The 27,694-nt window shown below is 48.6% G+C and overlaps 1 protein-coding gene across 1 annotated transcript in view; it reads right to left on the reverse strand.

Moving 5' to 3' along the window:
* Positions 1-294: 294 nt before the first annotated feature.
* Positions 295-27,694, reverse strand: part of LOC139767296 (uncharacterized) — a 494,688-nt gene continuing 467,288 nt past the window's right edge. The window contains exon 4 of the mRNA XM_071696503.1: positions 295-1,247. Within this exon, the coding sequence (XP_071552604.1) occupies positions 1,234-1,247 (14 nt within the window). The 3' untranslated portion in view covers positions 295-1,233. The remainder of the gene's footprint in view (positions 1,248-27,694) is intronic.

The following is a 27,694-nucleotide window of genomic DNA, read 5'->3' on the forward strand; positions in this document are numbered from 1 at the left end:
ACACACACACAACACTCGAACAGACAGACGAAAATAGTATGTGAATAATGATAACCCGAAAATACTGTGAATAGTATTATATATATATATATATATATATATATATATATATATATATATATATATATATATATATATATATATATATATATATATATATATATATATATATATAAATATATATATATATATATATATATATATATATATATATATATATATATATATATATATGATGACAGGGATAAAAATATTCCACCAAGTCCAATTTTACACCGATAAAATACCCGTTCAGGAGGCAGGTGTTGCGTCAATGAGTCTACCAGAGGACGTCCCACACAGGTGTTTCTCTCTCTCTCTCTCTCTCTCTCTCTCTCTCTCTCTCTCTCTCTCTCTCTCTCTCTCTCTCTCTCTCCTAACACCCTGGCACGACCCACACCTGCTGGCTACTGAGTACCACCCGTATACGACCCTGAAGTACGACGATATACGACTCTGGGTATGATGATGGTTTGGCCTACAGGGTCTAGGTCAAAGGTCAGGCACGGCCAAGGGTCGTACCGTCGTGCTCAAGGGTCGTACCGTCGTGCTCAAGGGTCGCACCGTCGTACACAAGGGCCTACCGTCGTGCTCAAGGGTCGTACCGTCGTACACAAGGGTCGTACCGTCGTGCTCAATGGTCGTACTGACGTGCTCAAGGGTCGTACCCAACGACCACAATCTTCAGGGTAAACAATGATGAATCACCTTTACTTACACCGCACAACACTCAGTGATAATGGACTTTTTCTTCTCTGTACCTGACTCTCTTTCCCATTCTAGCAAGACAGCGTCAGGAAGAGACGAACAATGGCCTCATATACACACATCCACTCCCTACCTCTACTTTACAATGCATTCCAACCACTGTCCACCATGCAAAGCCAGTCCCCAAAGACTAGTCTATCCTTCACTCTCATCGTTTCATATGCCCTGATTCAGCCCAATGACAGCACGTCGCCCCCCATATACCACAACAATGGACATTCCCTTATATTGTTTTTTCTCCATAATTGCAATCAGAAGTGACAATTCCATCAGGAAATGTCACACGACAGAAATGTTCTCTTTGTCATAAGTAAAGACAACGCTGGTGCAGGCGAAGCTGCTACTCACGGCTCATGAACACCTACGCACAGGCGCTGCACGTCCTGCGGACACATGACTAACTCGTACATACACTGGGGCTCCACGCTATGAACACTCACCTGGAAGAAAGAAGATAAATATCGTTAGTGCAAAAGAATCGAAATCGAATAATTTATATATACAGTGTCTATATATATATATATATATATATATATATATATATATATATATATATATATATATATATATATATATATATATATATATTCCTATGAGTCCACGGGGAAAATGAAACACGAAAAGTTCCCAAGTGCACTTTCATGTAATAATCACATCATCAGGGGAGACACAAGAGAGAAACATCTATATATATATATATATATATATATATATATATATATATATATATATATATATATATATATATATATATATAAAGATTTCACAACCAAAATATACCTTACAGTAATGTTATACGAAACTATACATGACAGTCAGGTATGTGTACGAGCCGTTCCTTGTTGTACACCTGCAACAAACACACTGTGTTTGTTGCTACGTCATCATCATCTCTGGATTCAACATCAATGCTGACTCTCTCTCTCTCTCTCCAACAAACACACAACAGAGGGTGACATGCACATCTCCCACACAGAAATCAGTTTAACTTGAGCTCATAAATTCTAAAACAGAAACAAGTCAACGTCATGCCTCAAATACGGAAAAATATGTAAATATGAATCTGGTAAATAAAAGTCAATATGCGTGAATAAACGTTAACTGAACACGACGTTACAGATTTTGAACACGACGGTACAGGCCTTGAAGACGACGGTACAGGCCTTGAACACGACGGTACAGGCCTTGAACACGACGGTACAGGCCTTGAACACGACGGTACAGATTTTGAACACGACGGTACAGGCCTTGAACACGACGGTACAGGCCTTGAACACGACGGTACAGGCCTTGAACACGACGGTACAGGCCTTGAACACGACGGTACAGGCCTTGAACACGACGGTACAGATCTTGAACACGACGGTACAGGCCTTGAACACGACGGTGCAGACCTTGAACACGACGGTACAGGCCTTGAACACGACGGTACAGGCCTTGAACACGACGGTACAGGCCTTGAACACGACGGTACAGGCCTTGAACACGACGGTACAGGCCTTGAACACGACGGTACAGACCTTGAACACGACGGTACAGGCCTTGAACACGACGGTACAGACCTTCAAGGTATGTATGTACCGTCGTGTTGCAGGTCTGTACCGTCGTGTTCAATCTGTTCATTTCTCTGACTCCCACAATCAAAGATCCCACGTCTGGTGTTCAAGAGCCACTCCTGAACAATGAACATAAGAAAACACTCTGTGAACTTGGGAGTGGAGTGAACACATACAAGAACTTCACAGAAGCGGAACTCGAGAACGTCTGCGCACGTTGTAACCGTTACGAATAATTCGTTATAGAGAGAGAGAGCTCTGTGTCCGTGGCTGGTACCCACGAAGGGCACCCCATACCGAAGTCAGTACGGTAATGTGATGTGACAGATCAGGTGTTGAAGGCCTGTTGAAGCAGCTCGAGGGAGGCGCGCGAGTGCTGAACATCTGTACAGGTGTTAAGGTACACGACTACACCGGTCTGGTGCCGGAGGGGGAAGACTTCCAACATCTGTTCGACACTGGCTACTCCTACCCAAATCCAAGCGTCTTACTCACGCACAAGAGGTGTGTGTGTGGGGGCCCCAACGAATGTAGAACTCCCTCCCAATATTGCACAGATGGGTAATGGGGGAGAGAGGTAACGACACACACACACACACACACACACACACACACACACACACACACACACACACACACTAAACTTACGTAACTGTAATAAACAAGAGAGGTTTTATGACCAAGTCCGCCACACTTGAACACTAGCATGTGTTCTGGCTGCTAATGACGGTACGCTATAGTGGCTACAATCATCTCTCTCTCTCTCTCTCTCTCTCTCTCTCTCTCTCTCTCTCTCTCTCTCTCTCTCTCTCTCTCGCAGCACCAGGGGAGGGAACCAGTCACCAGCACCAGGGGAGGGAACCAGTCACCAGCACCAGGGGAGGGAACCAGTCACCAGCACCAGGGGAGGGAACCAGTCACCAGCACCAGGGGAGGGAACCAGTCACCAGCACCAGGGGAGGGAACCAGTCACCAGCACCAGGGGAGGGAACCAGTCACCAGCACCAGGGGAGGGAACCAGTCGCTCAAACACCACCAACTTCTCCGTCATCAACTTTGAGGGAAAGACTCTGTGTTCCAGGGGACATGTTGGGCCAACACACATGGATACACCTGATATACACACATCTACACAGGTGTTAAGGGGAGAGAAGCACATGTGGTGTCCCTCAGACACGTCATACCTGTGGATAGACCTATCCCTCACTATGTTGTTACCAACACATGTCTACACCACGATACGGGCTAGCAGCAGAACCACACACACACACACACACACACACACACACACGCATGTGTGTATCCACATTTCAGTAAAGACATGGTACATATATATGAGTTAAGAGACGGGGCAACGTGAGTGTAAAACCCTCTCCCAGAAAGACGCAAATATCAATCATACATACACACACACACAATCAGAGGTCCACATCAAGAGGATTATAAAGGAGATAAACATCCTTCTGGTAAATGATAAATAATCGCAATGCAGTTCATGGATAACGAATCATTCAGCAAATTATTCACATCACATACTAGACCAAAACCAGACTTAGCTTCTTCAGCTCGGCCAACGCACAGAGAGCTAATAGAGAAGGTCCAGAAGAAGAAGATGGTAACAGGAATGAGGGAGCTACATCAAAGGGAAAGGCTACAGGCCATAAAAACTTGCCAACCATAAAGGAGAGAAAAGCGAGGGGTGACCTGATCACCCTGTGCAAGTTTCTAAATCTGTCTGATGACGTGGAAAACGATCAGGTCTTCGAGAGATGCGAGGACAGACCAACCTGAGGACACACTATGAAACTAAGAAGAAAGAAGTATAAAAATATATAAAAATAGCACTTCTATAGTTGAAGAAAAGCGTACATGAACAAGTACTGAAGGCTTCCTCAGCCACTGTGGAAGTCAATGATTTCATCAGTTCCTTTGAAGAGACACTGCGGAGGGAAGAGCTTCAGGGAAGAAACGTCACATTGGGACAAAGAGCCACTTGATGACTGTCACCAGACACACAGTCACATACTGACCACAATATAATCATAAGATCGAAGCGAAGACAAGTTGTTCTTAAAGACTCAACGGACCTTAGCCTGGCACGTACCCTTGTCTTCAGACGGCACAACTCCACCCTTAGCCTGGCACGAGCCCTTGTCTTCAGACATCCTCTCCACCCTTAGCCTGGCACGTACCCTTGTCTTCAGACATCCCCTCCACCCTTAGCCTGGCACGTACCCTTGTCTTCAGACGGCACAGCTCCACCCTTAGCCTGCCACGTACCCTTGTCTCCAGACGGCCCAGCTCCACCCTCAGCCTGGCACGAGCCCTTGTCTTCAGACGGCCCAGCTCCGCCCTTAGCCTGGCACGGGCCCTTGTCCTCAGAAGGCCCTTGTAACCCTACCCTAGCACGGGCCTTTGTCTTCAGACGGCCCCTCCGCCCTTAGCCTGACACGGGCCCTTGTCTTCAGACGGGCCAGCTCCGCCCTTGAGACCAGTATAGGCAAGAAGCCTCCACACAGATCACCTAACACCACCTCCTCTAGCTATTAAACGTACAGAGGAACACCTGGCACTACACATAACCCTGTGTCTGGTCTACACCTCCCGCTCCAACACACGACACATCACCACGGTGCACTGTGGTCAACTGTACAAACATACATCTTTAAAACAGTAAACGTAGCATCAACATTTCTCTGAAAACGTCGCAACATTATTTCATCCATCACTTTCTTACGATCTTACCCCAGCGGCCTCTCCAACACCCAGGCAGGTAATTTCCTCAATGAACATCCAATACTCATCACACACACACACACCATCCAACACTATATAAACACCTGCCTGCCAGACTCGGTCGTTTTTTTCCTCATTTAGGTAATGCATTCACTGGCCTGCCTGCTCTCTGGGTTATTATGACTGATTCAACGAACACGAACCCCACAGTGCGTGTGTGTGTGTGTGTGTGTGTGTGTGTGTGTGTGTGTGTACACCATCACACATGAACAAGGTCACAATCACACACTCGTCTTCTTCAAAACCTCCTCCACCACGGGGGTCGACACGTCTACATGAGGAGGCGACGTAGCGAGAACTGTACTACCGGACCCCTCCCTCCCCGCAAGGGTTACGTCGGAACAACGTATGTGTGTGGGGGTCGTGTGATCACAACGTCAAACCTCCGCAAGACAGGTTCCCACCACAGCAACACACAAGGGTGCGCCTCTCTCTCCTCTCTCTCTCTCTCTCTCTCTCTCTCTCTCTCTCTCTCTCTCTCTCTCTCTCTAGTCATCAGGGCAACACAAAAGACACACCAAGATACACCCAGGAGGAGAAGGGAACTCGGAACACCAAGATACACCCAGCAGGAGAAGGGAACTTGGAACACCAAGATACACCCAGCAGGAGAAGGGAACTTGGAACACCAAGATACACCCAGCAGGAGAAGGGAACTCGGAACAGGACAACATCAGCTGGCGGAGGAGCGGGAGGACTTAATGCCCAACATGCAAATGATCAACACAAAAACAAGAGCAACACAACAAGGTCACAAACAACACAATAAAATGAAACACACCAACTAAAACCGTCTCTATCCGGACGACATACAGCACTGCAGTAAACCACTATCATATGCACGAAACGTCACATAAACAAAACAGATAAAGAAACTGGCAGCTAAATACAAAGGAAGCTGAACCATAAAATACAATTACCCACAAAATCTTAAGTTCGCTACTGCCAACGTCATATACGCGGACTAGCGAGCTAGAATTAAAATAAAGGAAGCGAGACAAATTACCCTTTAACATGCAAACTAAATAACATATGTTAACCACAACACTGGAGCCTTCTGCTTCACTACCCTGTCTCCATCTATAGTGGTGGGTGGGGAGGAGCCTTCTGCTGTACTATCCTGTCTCCATCTATAGTGGTGGGTGGGGAGGAGCCTTCTGCTGTACTGTCCTGTCTCCATCTATAGTGGTGGGTGGGGAGGAGCCTTCTGCTTCACTATCCTGTCTCCATCTATAGTGGTGGGTGGGGAGGAGCCTTCTGCTGTACTATCCTGTCTCCATCTATAGTGGTGGGTGGGGAGGAGCCTTCTGCTTCACTATCCTGTCTCCATCTATAGTGGTGGGTGGGGAGGAGCCTTCTGCTGTACTGTCCTGTCTCCATCTATAGTGGTGGGTGGGGAGGAGCCTTCTGCTTCACTATCCTGTCTCCATCTATAGTGGTGGGTGGGGAGGAGCCTTCTGCTGTACTATCCTGTCTCCATCTATAGTGGTGGGTGGGGAGGAGCCTTCTGCTGTACTGTCCTGTCTCCATCTATAGTGGTGGGTGGGGAGGAGCCTTCTGCTTCACTATCCTGTCTCCATCTATAGTGGTGGGTGGGGAGGAGCCTTCTGCTGTACTATCCTGTCTCCATCTATAGTGGTGGGTGGGGAGGAGCCTTCTGCTTCACTATCCTGTCTCCATCTATAGTGGTGGGTGGGGAGGAGCCTTCTGCTGTACTGTCCTGTCTCCATCTATAGTGGTGGGTGGGGAGGAGCCTTCTGCTTCACTATCCTGTCTCCATCTATAGTGGTGGATGGGGAGGAGCCTTCTGCTTCACTATCCTGTCTCTATCCACATCCAGCAGATAACCTGGTCATAGACCATCAGGTCTTGTGTTATCTGTCCTTCCCATGTACTGTCCTCCAGTAGATAATAACTATAGTAAAGTTATTCTTACAACACATACGGCAACCACACCAACTCAGTATGACGCATATATATATATATATATATATATATATATATATATATATATATATATATATATATATATATATATATATATATATCAACAAGAGTATCTCTTCAAAGGCGGGAAGTCCCGTCTACCACACCAAAGCTTTTCGTCTGAGCAACACCTGGATGTCTGTCACATGTGATCTAACTTCAGTAACATACTGGGAGCAAGTGTGTCTCCCTCTCTCACAACAAGAGATACGTCTCATCACACACCATGATCTCTCGCACCCCACGTCCAGCTCCTCAGAGACCCGAGGAAGACGAGGAGGAGGAGGAGGAGGGAAAAGGGTTTAAGACAGTCTTCCTCCTTGCCGTGATATTACAACTTTATGATGCTGGTTGTGGCCCACCTCCATCTCTGACAAGAATCGCGATTGTCACAACACACGGACGGTGGAGGCAAGGCTCCCAGCCAAGATCAGGCCTTGAACCACCACCACACCACACAACCACAAACATGACCTCCACTACCACGTGGATGGCCACCATACCACACAACCACACAACCACAAACATGACCTCCACTACCACGTGGATGGCCACCACACCACACAACCACAAACTGATTCCTCTTTGACCACAGCCACTCCATGTACAGTTACAACCACATAAGTGGTTGTAACGGTGTTCAACATATTTCTGTGTCGAATATCATAAGGTCCCTGAGCTCCATGGGTACGCCTGACACACGAATACGATTATAGCTTACGCAAGAGAGCAAATACATACGCAATTAGCTCTACGAAAAACAGAAAACTTCTGAAGCGAAGGGAAAATTTTTTCAAAGGCTCCTGCTTTTCACACTGGCTAAATATTAACATAAAAATACTCCACACATCACATTCATCAATACTAACAGACCTATAGCTTAATGAACATTAATAGTAATAGCAACATATTTAGTGTTATAGTCATAATAATTCTATCATTTCTATTATCACTACAATTTTACTCAAAAGTATGTTTACATACTACTGCTACTACTACTAATAACAATAATAATAAGACGAGAGAGAGAGAGAGAGAGAGAGAGAGAGAGAGTCTGGGTGGGGGACGCCTGGAGAAAGTGGTGTGCTTCAGGGATTGGACGTGGCAGCTGATGGGTAGTGTGAGGCTACAGGGGTTCTGTGTCCACTGAGCAGAGATCGGTGACTGTAGATGGGGGGAAGACGAGTATCGTGTAGCAGTCCCCACACAGCTGGTGAGGTTAACCTTTGACCTTGATATCATCATTATTATCATTAATATCTTATTACCATCATCATGACCACGAGCCGTGCACACGTGGCACAGGCGTGTGTGGGTGGCGGGTGGGCACCATGGACCCTGCACGTGGCATAATGCCCACCAGGTCATCATATCCTGTAGTTTCACGATCAAACTTCCTTCCCTCGCCCACCTGGTCCGTGAAGTCTCCTCCCTAACTTCACGTAACTTCAAAAAAAAAAAAAGTAAGTTTTCGAATGAAAATTAAATGTCGTGGAGAATATTTCTCCGTCTGTTCTTTAAACGAACTGGGGCATTATCTAGCACAGTCGAACAGAATCTGGGAAGATTTGAGTTATGTAGGTCACACCAAAGATGCGTGTTCCAACACCACATACGGTAATATGTAAACCTTTTAAAATCCAATCGAATCAATGATCCATTATCTGGCTCGTCACAAACCCCACTTACAGTCAGTAACTATCTACCTTCCCATTTGAGGTGTTCCCTCTAACTACCCTGACACTGTTTCAACCCCACCACTGAACAAAGCTCTGTCACTAGAATCTTACATGGCTGAGCATCACACACACACACACACACACACACACACACACACACACACCAGAGCTGGGGAGGGTCGGTCAGTGAGGGGAATGGCTGTCCGTGTGTCTGTGATTTCTGTTGGTACACAAGAGTGAGATCTTACACTCTAGTGCCTCTCTCTCTCTCTCTCTCTCTCTCTCTCTCTCTCTCTCTCTCTCTCTCTCTCTCTCTCTCTCTCTCTCTGTCTTCATCTATTTCTTCAAATACTCACTCTCGCGAGTATCTGAGAATCTTCCATTCCAAGGTGACTATAAGAGAAAAAAAAAATAAAAACATTCCTACACTGAAATAATTCGCAGGGTACGAATACATAAATTCGGCAGACGTGTTCTCAAACTGAACCCTTCACGGATGATACAAGAGCAGCGTATTCGCCCCTCACACAACACGGGTGAGAGATGAAATCAAAAGAATCACATGACTTAGAAAAAATCGGGAATAGTAATTTCAAGATTCGTACTGACCCACCTCTCCCCATCTTCATACACGTCACACTTTTACCAGTTCCTCACACCCCAGATATATCGATACTATCACTGTGGCCTTCAGAAAACCCCTGAAGGTCTAAAACGCTATATTTTGTGTCCTTAACTTCGCTCCTAGCGTAAGAAACTTGGACCACGGGCCGACACCGTCTCCAACACCCTAAAAAAAAAAGGAGAACCCGATGCTATTGACAAAATAATCCCGTCTTGTAAAAGCTGATTTTTCCCACGAGTTAAAACGATTCCGAAGCCAAGTTCCTTATACCATCTATCTCTGCTTGTCTAAACACCCACCAGACTCACCTAACACACACAAACACAAACACAACACAGGCCGCTAATGATGGCGAACACAAGACGTTAAACCACTCAACTAACTTGAACAGCTGGGAGGACACTCAGCTAACCACCCGCTAACAGAGCAATGCTAAACGACTTAAAAGGTTTCGAATCCAAGGAACATATATTATGCACTCAGGGCAATGGCGCGCGTCAACACTCACTTTATACTCGCCCACTCTGCGAGTTCACCAAAACGCTCATATGTAAACCCAAAACAGCGAAGGACCAATTACTTGCCCTCGTGTACCCTGGCGAGGTGTGTTGACACTCTTACGGGGACAGTGACAAAGCATCACAAAGATATCTACTTAAGAAGACAAGAAGGTGAGTGGGGGGGTGTTGCATGGAACACTTGGGTCGTCCAATAATAGAGTTACGAGGTGTTACACTCCATCGTCAGGAGTCCACTAGTTACTATGTGTTGCACGAAACACCTGTGCCCTGCCTGCTGTGCAACACAATGATTAAGTGTTGCACGGGACACCCGTTTCCTCAGGATGCAACACAGAGTTACCGAGTGTTGCATGGTACACTTGTGTCACCCAGGATGCAACACAGTTACTGAGTGTTGCAGTACCTAAACTGAAATATCTGAGATACACACACAGAGTGCCACAGTACTTAGAAACTATCTCAGATACACACACAGAGTGCCACAGTACTTAGAAACTATCTCAGATACACACACAGAGTGCCACAGTACTTAGAAATTATCTCAGATACACACACAGAGTGCCACAGTACTTAGAAATTATCTTAGATACACACAGAGTGCCACAGCACTTAGAAACTTAGATACACACAGAGTGCCACAGCACTTAGAAACTTAGATACACACAGAGTGCCACAGTACTTAGAAACTATCTTAGATACACAGAGAGTGCCACAGTACTTAGAAAGTAACTCAGTTTAACCTTCAACTCCATTAACATCTTAAGTTTCTAGACGACATCCGGGTACGTGACTAATTATTCATAATATGTAAATGAGCTTCGGTAACAAATTACTTTTACTGTAATGTCTCCATCTACATGGAGAAGTGGATCCTAAACCTGATATATGGCAGATAACCTCGTCATATACCACAACGAACAACACGCACACATACAATATATATATATATATATATATATATATATATATATATATATATATATATATATATATATATATATATATATACAATGTTTACCCACAAGTTTGTATGTCAACCATCGGGCAAGCAGAGTGATCTAGGAACAGGGAAAAACGATAACAAGACACGAGAGATAAACAGGCAAGAAAGATACAAGGAGAATACGGATACGAGGATAAACAATAAAGGGGGAAGGAAGCGCAGCAGAATTAAACAATATATGTGACAATAAATATCTCAAAAAGGAAGCACAGATAAGGGGTAGGGAAGGACTGTACCCGAGAGCCCGAGGCGAGGCACACACAGAGCGACTGCTGCCTCATACCCAGGGGTGTGCAGCAGACGACGGGGGTAGCAGAGACGTGGGTTAATGTGAGAGAGAGAGAGAGAGAGAGAGAGAGAGAGAGAGAGAGAGAGAGAGAGAGAGAGAGAGAGAGATCAGGTGGCAAGTAGAAGAAGGAGGCTGGAGGATTGCAACACCTGGCGCCCACTCCTCCTCAACACACACACACACACACACACACACACAAACTCACACACACATACACACACACACACACACCTTCTTAAACTCCCTTCCCTCACACCTTGGAGTACGACGGTGCGACACTTGAGCACGACGGTACGACACTTGGACTCGACGGTACGACACTTGTGCACGACGGTATGACCCATGAGCACGACGGTACGACACCTGAGCACGACGGTACAACACGAGGATAACGGCACGACCCCTTTAACGCACGGATACGACCCACGCTCATATATACGATCCTTAACCACAATGGTACGACCCTTGAGCACAACGGTTGGGCCCTTGGATATGATGGTCTGACCTTTAACCTGAAGGTTTAGGGTCAGGCCAAAGGTCACGCTTTAGCACCCAAGGATCAAACCCTCGTGCCCAAGGGTCATGCAGTCGAATGGGGTACAAAACAATATCTGATTTATGAAAAGAAAAAAAAATCATGAACGCTTCTGAGTGGCCATGGTTAGAAGGACGTCTTCCCTATCCACGGCTCAGGACTGCAACAGATTCTGTTTGCGGCGGACCAGCGACCGATGGGAAGGCCTCGGATGCAACAGAGGCCTTGTATATAAAAAAAAAAAGGAGTCCTGGTGGGTTATGATAAAGATAATACCACTTCAACGACACTGGATAGGAGCGTTGGGCATGCGCGCGGTGGCAGAGTTCCAGGAGGGAGGTGGGGGTGGCAGTGTTCTTGCTCAAGATGCTGAGGGTAAACAGACAGGAGGGAATGGGAGGAGGACGTGGTGGTGGCCCTCCGCCCCCTCCTCCTCCAGCAGGTGCGTGTGGCCAGGCAAGCCTCACACACAACCCATGATAAGGTGGTTACTTTAAGACTGTATCATTACCACCACCAAACCCCACGCAACCCACTGAATGCTACCGTCATGTGAGACGTGCCTCGCCGCACTACAGACTCACGTGGGTGATACCCGTCTCTGTAGATGTACTCTACAACCCTACAGTCTACACCCGTCTCCCTAGATGTGCCCTACAACCCTACAGTCTACACCCGTCTCCCTCGATGTGTTCTACAACCCCACAGTCTACACCCGTCTCTGTAGATGTACTCTACAACCCTACAGTCTACACCCGTCTCCCTAGATGTGCTCTACAACCCTACAGTCTACACCCGTCTCTGTAGATGTACTCTACAACCCTACAGTCTACACCCGTCTCTGTAGATGTACTCGACAACCCTACAGTCTACACCCGTCTCCCTAGATGTGCTCTACAACCCTACAGTCTACACCCGTCTCTGTAGATGTACTCTACAACCCTACAGTCTACACCCGTCTCTGTAGATGTACTCTACAACCCTACAGTCTACACCCGTCTCCCTAGATGTGCCCTACAACCCTACAGTCTACACCCGTCTCTGTAGATGTACTCTACAACCCTACAGTCTACACCCGTCTCCCTAGATGTGCCCTACAACCCTACAGTCTACACCCGTCTCTGTAGATGTACTCTACAACCCTACAGTCTACACCCGTCTCCCTAGATGTGCCCTACAACCCTACAGTCTACACCCGTCTCCCTAGATGTGCCCTACAACCCTACAGTCTACACCCGTCTCCCTAGATGTGCCCTACAACCCTACAGTCTACACCCGTCTCCCTAGATGTGCCCTACAACCCTACAGTCTACACCCGTCTCCCTAGATGTGCCCTACAACCCTACAGTCTACACCCGTCTCTGTAGATGTACTCTACAACCCTACAGTCTACACCCGTCTCTGTAGATGTACTCTACAACCCTACAGTCTACACCCGTCTCTGTAGATGTACTCTACAACCCTACAGTCTACACCCGTCTCCCTAGATGTGTTCTACAACCCCACAGTCTACACCCGTCTCTGTAGATGTACTCTACAACCCTACAGTCTACACCCGTCTCTGTAGATGTACTCTACAACCCTACAGTCTACACCCGTCTCTGTAGATGTACTCTACAACCCTACAGTCTACACCCGTCTCTGTAGATGTACTCTACAACCCTACAGTCTACACCCGTCTCTGTAGATGTACTCTACAACCCTACAGTCTACACCCGTCTCCCTAGATGTGCCCTACAACCCTACAGTCTACACCCGTCTCTGTAGATGTACTCTACAACCCTACAGTCTACACCCGTCTCCCTAGATGTGTTCTACAACCCCACAGTCTACACCCGTCTCTGTAGATGTACTCTACAACCCTACAGTCTACACCCGTCTCTGTAGATGTACTCTACAACCCTACAGTCTACACCCGTCTCTGTAGATGTACTCTACAACCCTACAGTCTACACCCGTCTCCCTAGATGTGCCCTACAACCCTACAGTCTACACCCGTCTCTGTAGATGTACTCTACAACCCTACAGTCTACACCCGTCTCCCTAGATGTGCCCTACAACCCTACAGTCTACACCCGTCTCTGTAGATGTACTCTACAACCCTACAGTCTACACCCGTCTCTGTAGATGTACTCTACAACCCTACAGTCTACACCCGTCTCTGTAGATGTACTCTACAACCCTACAGTCTACACCCGTCTCTGTAGATGTACTCTACAACCCTACAGTCTACACCCGTCTCTGTAGATGTACTCTACAACCCTACAGTCTACACCCGTCTCTGTAGATGTACTCTACAACCCTACAGTCTACACCCGTCTCCCTAGATGTGTTCTACAACCCCACAGTCTACACCCGTCTCCCTAGATGTGTTCTACAACCCCACAGTCTACACCCGTCTCTGTAGATGTACTCTACAACCCTACAGTCTACACCCGTCTCCCTAGATGTGCCCTACAACCCTACAGTCTACACCCGTCTCCCTAGATGTGTTCTACAACCCCACAGTCTACACCCGTCTCTGTAGATGTACTCTACAACCCTACAGTCTACACCCGTCTCTGTAGATGTACTCTACAACCCTACAGTCTACACCCGTCTCTGTAGATGTACTCTACAACCCTACAGTCTACACCCGTCTCTGTAGATGTACTCTACAACCCTACAGTCTACACCCGTCTCTGTAGATGTACTCTACAACCCTACAGTCTACACCCGTCTCTGTAGATGTACTCTACAACCCTACAGTCTACACCCGTCTCTGTAGATGTACTCTACAACCCTACAGTCTACACCCGTCTCTGTAGATGTACTCTACAACCCTACAGTCTACACCCGTCTCTGTAGATGTACTCTACAACCCTACAGTCTACACCCGTCTCCCTAGATGTGTTCTACAACCCCACAGTCTACACCCGTCTCTGTAGATGTACTCTACAACCCTACAGTCTACACCCGTCTCTGTAGATGTACTCTACAACCCTACAGTCTACACCCGTCTCCCTAGATGTGCCCTACAACCCTACAGTCTACACCCGTCTCCCTAGATGTGCCCTACAACCCTACAGTCTACACCCGTCTCCCTAGATGTGTTCTACAACCCCACAGTCTACACCCGTCTCTGTAGATGTACTCTACAACCCTACAGTCTACACCCGTCTCTGTAGATGTACTCTACAACCCTACAGTCTACACCCGTCTCTGTAGATGTACTCTACAACCCTACAGTCTACACCCGTCTCCCTAGATGTGCCCTACAACCCTACAGTCTACACCCGTCTCCCTAGATGTGCCCTACAACCCTACAGTCTACACCCGTCTCTGTAGATGTACTCTACAACCCTACAGTCTACACCCGTCTCTGTAGATGTACTCTACAACCCTACAGTCTACACCCGTCTCTGTAGATGTACTCTACAACCCTACAGTCTACACCCGTCTCCCTAGATGTGCCCTACAACCCTACAGTCTACACCGTCTCTGTAGATGTACTCTACAACCCTACAGTCTACACCCGTCTCCCTAGATGTGTTCTACAACCCCACAGTCTACACCCGTCTCCCTAGATGTGCCCTACAACCCTACAGTCTACACCCGTCTCCCTAGATGTGTTCTACAACCCCACAGTCTACACCCGTCTCCCTAGATGTGCCCTACAACCCTACAGTCTACACCCGTCTCCCTAGATGTGTTCTACAACCCCACAGTCTACACCCGTCTCTGTAGATGTACTCTACAACCCTACAGTCTACACCCGTCTCTGTAGATGTACTCTACAACCCTACAGTCTACACCCGTCTCTGTAGATGTACTCTACAACCATACGCTACTCTTCTCCCCACTTCTCACTCCGTACTCCCACAACCCTCAGCCCTCACCAGTTCCTACTTCAGGTCTTCCTCTCCAGAACGACGGGTGCGGAGCACCGTTCTGGTAGAATACTAGCAGCAATGACAGGTCCAAGGGGGCACCTGTCTACTTCTACCCAAGTGGGTTACTACTATGAAGGAAGAAAGAAGAACACGCAACGGAAGAATGAAGCTTCAACGTGAGATCTTCGAGACGGGCGACTGGGTGAAGTTCAGCCCCCCCCCCCCCAAAGCTGTTCAGTGGTTTGCGATGCAATCCACCAATCTAACCTGGCCCCGGTTCGAATCCTAGGCAGGGCGGCCAGCCAGTAGGCCCACAACCAACCTACTCAGCTGTGCATCCTGGCCTATGTGGCTGGTCGATGGACGGGTACCTGGCGTAAGCTGGGATGTGTATGTGTACACATGAGACATGGGGTGTATACAAGGTTAAGGGACGGGGGGCAACACCAGTGTAACAACATAAGACTCACCCATAGTAACACATGCATGTACAGTGTAACACAAGACCCTCCTACAGTAACACATGTATGTACGGTAATTAGCTGATTAACGGGAGAGGCGGTGGGATATTTGTTTAGATGCTCATTTGGGCTTTAGTTCCACCACCCGCGTCAGAGGTTATTAAGCCCTCTAACCTCAACCTACAACCACCCATCACCGCGGAACAATCTTGGAACACCATCCCGGGTGTTCACGACGATCCACGGCAACGCTGTGGACCCGCCGGCCCTTGGTGGAGGCTGCAGGCAGAGGCGGACCTTCCCTACCTACCGGTCTTGTGCTCCTCCTGCGCTTCGTGGTCGCCGTCCTCTTCGTCTGAGTCGTACCACCAGTGGATGGGCGGCTTGTCCAGCGAACCCGTGTTCTGACCTTCCCTGGGTCGAGTCACGGACACCGGGCCCTCCTCCTCCTCCTCCTCTTCACTGCACTCAGAGTCAGATTCCTCACAATACTTGGACTCCTCCTCATACTCGTACTCCTCATACTCGTCCTCATCGGTTCTCGTGTCCCTGCGAGGCAAGATGCTGGACGGGTCCTCCAATTCGGCTCCTTCCCTAGGCCGACACACCGCTATACCGGAGTCGTGGCCATCCAGGCGGCTACTGCTCGTCTCATCATCGTCATCATCATCGTCATCGTCATCATCATCATCGTCCGAGTCTGAGCCGTAGCAGGGGACGAAGGAGAGGACAAGCTCGTCGCAGCAGTCGTCCTCGTTGCCCGAGTCCCAGTGGTACGAGGACGGGAGGGTGACCATCACCGTCTCCTCCACTTCCTGCGACGCCATCTCCCTTTAATCACCGACGCGGCGTCCAAGTGACACCTCACGCCAACATCGTCCACACACACACACACGACAACACCGTCACCTCCTGTGGTCCTCAATGACGCACAGGAGATCCTGCTACACACACGCGCGTCTCCCTCCGCGTCAACTGACCAACACAACACTAGCCAACTAACCCAAGTTTTTCCCCCCGGTCACTTCACACATAAACTCCTCGACGATGGGTTAACTAGTATTGCCCAAAACGATCGTTCATTAATGTTTGCTGGCTTGATCAAGGAAGCTCCAGTTTTTCTTGACCTCCTGAGGACGACACAGTGTTTCCTTCCAGACTTGAACCAGTTTTCCTAATGGAGAATTCACTTAAATTTTCATGGAATGTATTTTCTGACCAGGTCAACCAATGTTTTCTTTCCAGCGGCGAGACAAGCTTTTCCAGGCGAAAGTTTGAATCAATAATTCCAGCGGGCCCTGGAGCTCCAGTCCTGTGGTTGGGGCTAGGGTGGTGTGACGGGGTTCGACGGGGGTCCGACAGGGTGTACGGGGAGACGTGGTGTGCAGCGCGCGTGCTGGCCCACTGCTCGGGGCACTACTACTATGGCACCGGTCTCGTCTGGCCTGAATGACACACCCACCACCACCACCACCACCAGCAGGAGGCAGTTGATACCCTGGCACTCTCCCTCCTCCCTCCCTCCTCCTCACCAGTACCTCATCCACCACCACGACCGTCGTTCAAATCAAGGCACCTGCACCTCCTCACTGCCTGGTCATCGCCTCTCCCACGACAACTAGGCTCGACCCTATACACGATCCGGGTGCTCGACACTACTGAGAGAGAGAGTACCTCACTACTGCCGCCGTCGTGGCTCCTGGTGTGTACAGATCCACCAGGCTCCACCAGCAAATAGCTACCAAATGTACCTCCCCACACCAGGTCTCATTTCAACCCCAACCAACCAAACTACTCGTGGACTCGCCTGCCAAACGCACTGTTCAGACACGGGGCAAAAACAGTCTTTTAACTCACTACCAACAATACAAAAAAAAAAAAAAAGAGAGAAGTAATCAGATATAAAATGATACAAATACATTCGAACAACCACACTGCCATAAACACACACACACAAAGACACGACCAACCACATATCTAGCTACATACAGGCAGTTAAACCAACTCGTATACACCCCTACACACATATATATGTACATATGGGGAACGCAAACACACATATCAGGACGGCAAATCCCGGGGGAAACACACGTCAATTCTTACCAGCTACCTCCAGGGGCGGCGCCCGACCTGGCTGCCCTGCCTGGCACCGGCCTCCACTTGGCAAGAGATTTGTCGGGACACAAGTAATTTGCCACGTCGCTTTAAACACCCGAGTCTTGGTATCCGATGCTCGTAGCAACTCCCTCCCTCCCTCCCTCCCTCACTGCCGCTAAGTAATGTGGACACATTAAAAGCGGCAAACACCAGAGGGTGGCATTGAACACCATCGCTGGCGTGTGTGCAAGCGAGGCGGCTGAACAACTAACTGCATGGCTTGTTATAACCTTAACTCAGATACCTGGATATGAGGGCACTATCACACGACCTCCTTCCACCACCACCACGCCACCACCAGCAGTAGCAGTAGGGACACATCAGGTATGAGAAGTGTCCCAGGAACTCCCCCACACGCTCACACCACCATCATGGGGGAAGTGCTAGCCATTACTTGGGGTTTACCACTCCTGCGCTCCTGACGGAGGAGAGGGGCTGGCTCGGATTCACCACGTTCAACACATGCTGCCCCCCCCCTCACACACACACACACACCTGCACCACGGGTCATGGTGAAGGCACATTATGACAATATTTCTGGCCGGGTATCTCAAGAATGCTGGCTGGCCACAAGCCACAAGGTTTACACCTATCAGGTGACTGACTGCTGAGAGAGAGATAGCGAGCAGCGAACTCCTCTCTCTCACTCACTCACTCACTCTCCACACAACAAACACACGCTTTTGACCCTCATATTCTTAGCCCCGTGAACACGACGGTATGACCCACTGGTATGAGGTCTTGGCCGCCGACCTCACCGTTTAAAGGGGAGGCTACGTCACACCCCGAGGTCGTGCTGAAGGGTTGTTGTGCACCGTCGTGTTCAGGGATCGTTGTGCCGTCAAGCTCCCAGTGGCGCCGTGCCCTCGTACTCAAGGGTCGTGCTCAAGGGTCGTGCCCTCGTACCCTCATACTCAAGGGTCGCAACGCCGTGCTCAAGGGTCGTGCCCTTGTCGTGCTCTAGGGCAGCGCCACAAGCGACACACATCACCCATCTAGCAAACACAGATGTACACTTACGCCTCCATACGACGCCACGAGAGGTCTGGCACACAATCACAACTACATCAATCTCGACCGTAATAAGATCTTGTCACCGTGACAGGCATTGTCAAGTGGGGCCATAACGTCATGTGACAATCCACTGCAGGTGTTACGAGACTCGGCTAGGGTCACACGGTGTTGGCCAATCAGTAGGTGATTAATTGCCTTGATGATTAATTGTCAGGACGTCATATGAGGTAATGACAGGTGAATATATGCGTGTCCTCGTATGAAGTACTGCTCTCACATCTGAGGTGGTCCTAGCTCTCCATCCATACCTGACAGAGTCGAGTCGAAAGCGGACCGACTTATGAATTGACTCGCTTGCCCTAAGTTGTACTGCTGGTCCACCTTCCATTTTCTATAGGTATTGCTTTGGTTTTTGCTCCCGAGAGCTGGCTGCTTGTGTGCCCCTCCACCACTAGCTAGACCACGCAATATTCGGCAAGCTGCTGCGTCACATGATCACAATGTGGCCATCAACAACATAAGGGTGGGCCGTTTTAATACCTGTTTCTTTCCCGACACCTCGAGGCTTTGGAACTCTCTACCCTCTCATGTCTCTCCCAATAACTATAACCTGCCATATTTCAAAAGACAGGTTTTTCACTTCCTACATATTGCGTAAATACTTTTCACTGTCTCTTCGTTTTCCCTTTCATTAACCTCTTTATATTTTAATTAAGTCCTGGCCTTGATGTGAACTGTTGTCCGTGACTGAAGCCTTAAAAAAAAAAAAAAAAGTGAACACGACGGTAAGACCCCTAAGTAAGATGACTTGACCTTTGACCTGACTCTTAATTCCTGCCCCAGTAGTGCCTTCCACATGCTATGGTCTCCTGCAGCGCTCAGGAAACCGGCTGAGTCTACCGGGTGGGAGGGACCATAGGACGTAAAGTGTAGCGATGATGCGTTTGTGTGGGGATAGTGTGGGGCATCTGCGGTCGTTGTCATCACTGTCATAGTTCCATCGCGGGCATGAATGGTCCTGAGATGTGATGAATCCACGAGCTGGTGTGCAGTGTTGTACGGATTGGGAGCGTCCAGAGCCTCAATGGGAAAGGATAAATCGTGTATGTCTGGGGGAGTGTGGTTTTTGAGATGAGTGTCTATGCCTGGAGGAAAAAATGGTGTTGTTTAAGACGTGAGCTGAGAGGGCGGTAGTTTAACGCTTGTCGAGTCAAGTCTGGGTGTGTGTGTGTATTGTAATCTTTATGTTTGTTGTGGGATGGGAAGATACGCGAGGATACGCTGGTTAGTTACGAGAGTAAATCACATACGAAGGATCAAGCGCTTCTGGAAAGAAGGGAGCGCCCACCTCAGCTCGTTAGGGAGGGACTAGACTGACTGTGGTAGTTGTGAGTATCCTGGCTGGTGTGTAACTTTGTTATATACGCTTGTGAGAGGCTAGAGGAACAGGCAGGGGAGGCGTAGTACAAGGTGGAGCGGAAGATCTGTTAAGCATCGCCAACGTCACATCAGAAGCTCCCATGGTGGACGTCCCCCAAGCATGCAGGGCCGGGATCTGTCATGCAAGTTATGGGTAAACGATCCCCAAGGGTTTAGATACAACACACTTCATCCCCCCTACACATACCCATGAATGACCAAATGCAGAAGTGAATACTCTTCATTCTTGATTTAATTCACATACTTATGATTATCATTAGAGCCAACTATGTTAAAAAGGAAAAAAAAATATAATTATTTAATCTGAGAATGATGAAGACAATGATGAGGACTTAGGAAACATACAACGCATCAAATACAAAAACATATTACGATAACTACCGACATAACGAAGCTCTGAAGATATACCACAGTAACTGAAGATATATACGTTTGTAACGCGACAGACGTTGTAACTAGAAGCGAAGCGACGGCCCAAACCTGTTCTTAACATAATCTGTTAATGTTGTCTTCGTCCATTCTGCGATAGTGTGGGGTGAAGGTCACACAGCTGGGGGTAGGTGGGGGCCAGCACAGAGCCTACAGTGGGTACAATAGCTGGGGGTAGGTGGAGGGCAGCATAGAGCATACAGTGCGTTCAATAGCTGGGGGTAGGTGGAGGTCAGCATACAGTGGGTACAATAGCTGGGGGTAGGTGGAGGCCAGCATACAGTGGGTACAATAGCTGGGGGTAGGTGGAGGGCAGCATACAGTGGGTACAATAGCTGGGGGTAGGTGGAGGGCAGCATACAGTGGGTACAATAGCTGGGGGTAGGTGGAGGCCAGCATACAGTGGGTACAATAGCTGGGGGTAGGTGGAGGCCAGCATACAGTGGGTACAATAGCTGGGGGTAGGTGGAGGGCAGCATACAGTGGGTACAATAGTTGGGGGTAGGTGGAGGCCAGCATACAGTGGGTACAATAGCTGGGGGTAGGTGGAGGGCAGCATACAGTGGGTACAATAGCTGGGGGGTAGGTGGAGGCCAGCATACAGTGGGTACAATAGCTGGGGGTAGGTGGAGGCCAGCATACAGTGGGTACAACCATTCACAGTGTACAACACATATACACAGTAGGGTGACAGGTGGGGCCCGAGTCGGGGCGCCTCATGCCTCGCTCCCAGCGTATTTTATTAGGGTGTCGTATGCCAACATTTACACCGGGTCTATCTATCTTCACAGCTTCCCACTCTGCCAGCCAAGGTGCTGGTGCTGGTGGCGCAACGCTGATGAACACCTATACCGTTGCGCCAGTTTGGCTGTGAACGACGTGCGAGACGTAAGGTGGCGGTGTCAGGGGTGGCAATTACTACAGCAGCCATAACTCCATCTCGCGCTTACCACACACACACACACACACACACACACACACACACACACACACACACAACCCTGGTGTATACGACCTCTCTCATCAGACCCCCCCTGAACACGACGACGGTACGACACCCTGAGTACGACGGTGCATGGGTATGATGAGATGGCCTGGCGCGCGCGCTTGACCTGAACCTTGGTGGGGGGGCGGGGGTAGGTCAGGTCAAAGGTCAGGCCATCATAGCCAACAGTCGTATCGTTGTGTTCGTTCTGACGCAAACATCAACTCCCTCCCACCAATTCTATTTACTACTTCTATTCAAAAACATGTACATAAAGAATGGATTCTCTCTCTCTCTCTCTCTCTCTCTCTCTCTCTCTCTCTCTCTCTCTCTCTCTCTCTCTCTCAGAGAGAGAGAGAGAGAGAGAGAGAGAGAGATGGAGGGGGACTGGGTGGAGGAGTGGACCGCCCGACACAATCAGATCCAAAATCACGTCACACACACACACACACACACACACACACACACACACACACACACAAAGCCAGTTAGATAAACCATCTCTGCCATCCAAGGAGCAGCATCTGCCCTGCCACTTTACCCCGCACCCTCGTCCACAGCTTGACCCTGAGGCCAGCCGGGACGTATCGACTGCTGGCCTGGCTCTCTAATGGCTACGCTCCACCCAATCATCTCGCCGGTAAGGTCAATCGGCTCGGTCTTATTGGCCAGGGTCCAGCCAATCATTTCGCCAGTAAGGTCAACTGGCTGACTATTGGCAAAGGGTCGGCCCAAGCCACCTCCCTCAGCCAGGTGGCGCCAGACCAAAACCATCTGACAATACACACGTCATTGCGACAGTCGTGACAAACAAACAAATAAAACAAAACAAAAAAAACAAAACAAAGTACGTAGTGATGGCTGGCCAAACCTTCAAATCATTCTCCTTTGCTTTAACTACCTGTCTTACCTTACACTCACCTATACCACTCTCTGTCTCTGTCTCTGTCTCTCTCTCTCTCTCTCTCTCTCTCTCTCTCTCTCTCTCTCTCTCTCTCTCTCTCTCTGTTGCCAGCCTCAGGTCCCCCCCCCCTCCACCCATGCCCATGTCCCCGTCTAATCAGTTTCCATTCTCGACTCGTCGTCGTGGGCCAGAAAGATACACGGGCGTCAATTGTCCTCTTAACAACCTGTAGTGGTTGTCCCACGGCTAGGGCCATGATTGGACGGGACCCAACTGGTCTGTACAACCAGTACAATGCCCTGGGTGATTGGCGTAACAGTCGAAGCCAGACCCTCCCCACTCTTCACTGTCATATCTCGCCCACATAGATGATAAATATATATATATATATATATATATATATATATATATATATATATTTTTTTTTTTTTTTCTTTTTTTTTTTATTCTTTGTCGCTGTCTCCCGCGTTTGCGAGGTAGCGCAAGGAAACAGACGAAAGAAATGGCCCCCCCCCCATACACATGTATATACATACGTCCACACACGCAAATTACATACCTACACAGCTTTCCATGGTTTACCCCATGGTTTATATATATATTCCTACGAGTCCACGGGGAAAATGAAACACGAAAAGTTCCCAAGTGCACTTTCGTGTAATAATCACATCATCAGGGGAGACACATGAGAGAAATATAAGTCAATTGATATACATCGAAGAGACGAAGCTAGGACGCCATATATATATATCCCCCTCTGTTGTGGCATTTAGTTATTCTATTTGGCTCTGGTGAACGTCTGAACTGGATGATCAGTTCCACACGGGTCTGCAACCAGTACTGCAAGGTTCAACACGAGACAGATAACACTATAACGTCTAGCAACACTGCAAGAACAAGGTAGGACAAAAAAGCAGCAGGGACGACGCTACTTACAAAAGCAGCAGGGACGACGCTACTTACGAAAGCAGCAGGGACGACGCTACTTACAAAAGCAGCAGGGACGACGCTACTTACAAAAGCAGCAGGGACGACGCTACTTACAAAAGCAGCATAAGTAACAAAGATACTTATCTAGGAGGATTTTCATGGAACACTTGCGCGGTTCATAGTACAACACAGTTACTGGGTGTTCCATGGAACACTTGTGTGACGTACAGTGCAACACACTGATGAAAAGCGACCCTACGAACCACGGGCATCAAGGACATAACAACAGAAGCAAGACGAACAAAGCTATCCGCAAAAGCTAAATGAATAACACAGCTAACCTGCCGATACAGCATTCACAGCTAACCTGCCGATACAGCATTCACAGCTAACCTGCCAATGCAGCATTGACAGCTAACCTGCCGATTCAGCATTGACAGCTAACCCACCGATACAGCATTTACAGCTAACCTGCCGATAAAGCATTCACAGCTAACCTGCCAATGCAGCATTCACAGCTAACCCGCCGATGCAGCATTCACAGCTAACCTGCCAATGCAGCATTCACAGCAAACCTGCCAATGCAGCATTCACAGCTAACCCGCCGATGCAGCATTCACAGCTAACCTGCCAATGCAGCATTCACAGCAAACCTGCCGATACAGTATTCACAGCTAACCTGCCAATGCAGCATTCCCAGCAAACCTGCTGACCGAAGCAGCATACAGGGCCAAACTACCACCATACGCAGCATAAATAACAGCATGATCCAGAACTAAACCACGAACAAAAGCTATGTAAACAAAAGCAACAGAAAAACAAAGCTAACGACAAGAGCTAACAAACGAAGCAGCATAGACACAGGACAAACAAAGCTAACGCCAAGATACAAGTGTTACAAGGAAATCCAACTTCAGTTCACAGTACAAGACATCACGAATACGTAGGTCACCAAAGGGGGATCAACACTGGACCAGGAGTGAACGAGTGTGAGATGTGGAGAGGCAGGGAGGTGGGTGGCCAGCCCGACTTGCTCCCTACCACCATCATGGAGTCGTGTGTGTGTGTGTGTGTGTGTGTGTGTGTGTGTGTGTGTAGGGCTGCTGGTGCACGGGCCATATTGAGGGAGGGCCCCGCTGGAACCGACCACGAGGACCAGGGAAGCTATGGTGCCACACGGCCATATATGTTCATCAGGGGTAACACACACACACACACACACACACACACACACACACACACACACACACCTTCTGGAAGGGCCATTTTTGGCTCCCTACCACCCCAAGCGCCTGGATCGTCCCTGCTTCACTGACGCAAGTCTTGGCTCCCCCTCCCCCCTAACTACCTGGGCCTCCTAGCTTCGGTGAACAAGGTTTAATACTGTTGTGTCATTACACAACAACAACAACAACAGTACTCTAAGCCTCACAATCACAGTAGTCATGACAATCAGGCACCGACGCATGGTGTCTCACGTCTCAAATGTCGACATGTATTCTTCCTGACGTCATCCCTCTCCAAATATACCCGGAAGATCCACACACACACACACAGTCAGACCGAAGTCCCAAATGATCATATACATATATATATATATATATATATATATATATATATATATATATATACTCTTGATACGACTTATGAAAGGTTATTTACCATTAATATCAACGTACTAATACATAAACAAATATTCTACACATAAAAAAAATGACTTACGTTATCACTATCCTAACGTTCAACGCGCGCACTAAATCCTGGGGCATGATACTATGGCACCCACGAACCATCTTCAGCGCTCGAGGATGCTGGCGAACAAGGCATGGCGAAATGCGCCACAACCAAAGTGCTGGCTTTGTACTACATCCCGTCATCCCCCACACCTCTCAGCACATTCACATCCAAGAGTCTCTCTCTCTCTGGCAGACTTGATCAATAAGAACATAATCTACCAATGTCGGCTTAGCATCTATCCTCCTCATACACGAATACCATATATTCCTCTATTTTTAAATCAATCATCCCCATTCTACAGTCCTATTTTCCAAGCATACAACTCCACAAACTATCCATCAATTCTATTCGCATTACGGAATACACCCACACCCACTACCCATGCCTGCAGCGACACAGTCTACTGTCTCATGACTCACATTCGCATTCAAGTTACTCATCACCAACACCCGAACTCTCGTAAACGACACGGCTGACTCACTCACTCACTCACCTGCTCCCAAAACACTGGCCTCTCCTCACATTCCTCCGGTGTAACTGAGCTCCCTTAATGCATGTACCAACGTGGGCTGTTGCCCCTTCCTCTACACCTTCTCTATCAGCTCACTTGGCATCTTTAAAATAACCAAACTAGGCGAACTTCATTCTAGTCCAGGTCTTATGTAGGATACGAACAGCTTCATAAATCGCTTCTGGAGGCAAATGTACAGACAGACAGACAGACAGACAGACAGACAGACAGACACACACACACACACACAGCCTGATAATGGCTTACCCCCGACCAATATCCACTGTAAACCCGGCCTTTTGACTTCAGCATCTGTAAGAGATCAACCAAACAGGCGGTATAGCTGGGGTGTGGCGGGAGCAAGGCAGTCAATGCAATCCCTGCGGTTTTCCGAAAGCTTTTTGATCCTCAACAGAAGCGGTAACCTCACCCACAACAGAGCGTTACAATACCAACCAACTTCAACCTGGCCTCAACCACGCGAGCAGTGTTTAAAAAGCTTATCCCTGAATCATCTCACAAAGATCAAGAGAGAGAAAACGGGCTGTGCGACCCGCGCGCAGGTCAAGCGATGAGAACGCGCGGGTGGAGGTGCCCACTGGCAGTGCTCTTCAGATACGTCATTACGAACAGCTAATTACATGTAAATATGAGACTAGACATCCTTTTAACTGGGCGGATTAGGTTATTAAGCCCCCACTCATTAATTACGATTTCTAATTAGTCTCATTAAATACTCTCTCTCTCTCTCTCTCTCTCTCTCTCTCTCTCTCTCTCTCTCTCTCTCTCTACTGGATTTATGCATATGAACCAGCACCTCCAACACACAGTAAAGCACAGGGTGATGATAGGCCAATACCTCATCGACGCGTCCCCCTTCGACCCGTCAAATGCGAAGGATACATGGCTACCGCCGAAGGAGGGAGTCCTAACCCACGTCAGGACGACGGGGGAGGGGCACAACAGGTCCTACGATCCTCCACACCCCTCCCTCCACACCACACCACACCCCTCCCTCCACACCACACCACACTACACCCCTCCCTCCACACACCAGACCACACTACACCCCTCCCTCCACACCACACCACACCCCCCTCCACACCACAGCCCTCCCTCCACACCACACCACACTACACCCCTCCCTCCACACACCACACCACACTACACCCCTCCCTCCACACCACACCACACAACACCCCTCCCTCCACACCACACCACACCCCTCCCTCCACTCCCTCGCTCACACGGGCGACCATCACCGCCACACCTAGCCAGGGGCACTGTGGCTCGACGTGACGATAGGTACGTGCAGTGTGCGTCATCAACCACACAGGCTGGATGTGGCAGACTGATGAAGTTTTCTCGCTGTCAGGAAACCCACACACACACACACACACACACACACACACACACATACACACACACACACACACACACACACACGCACACACACA

The sequence above is a fragment of the Panulirus ornatus genome, chromosome 59, assembly GCF_036320965.1.
Source record: "Panulirus ornatus isolate Po-2019 chromosome 59, ASM3632096v1, whole genome shotgun sequence".
NCBI lineage: Eukaryota > Metazoa > Arthropoda > Malacostraca > Decapoda > Palinuridae > Panulirus > Panulirus ornatus.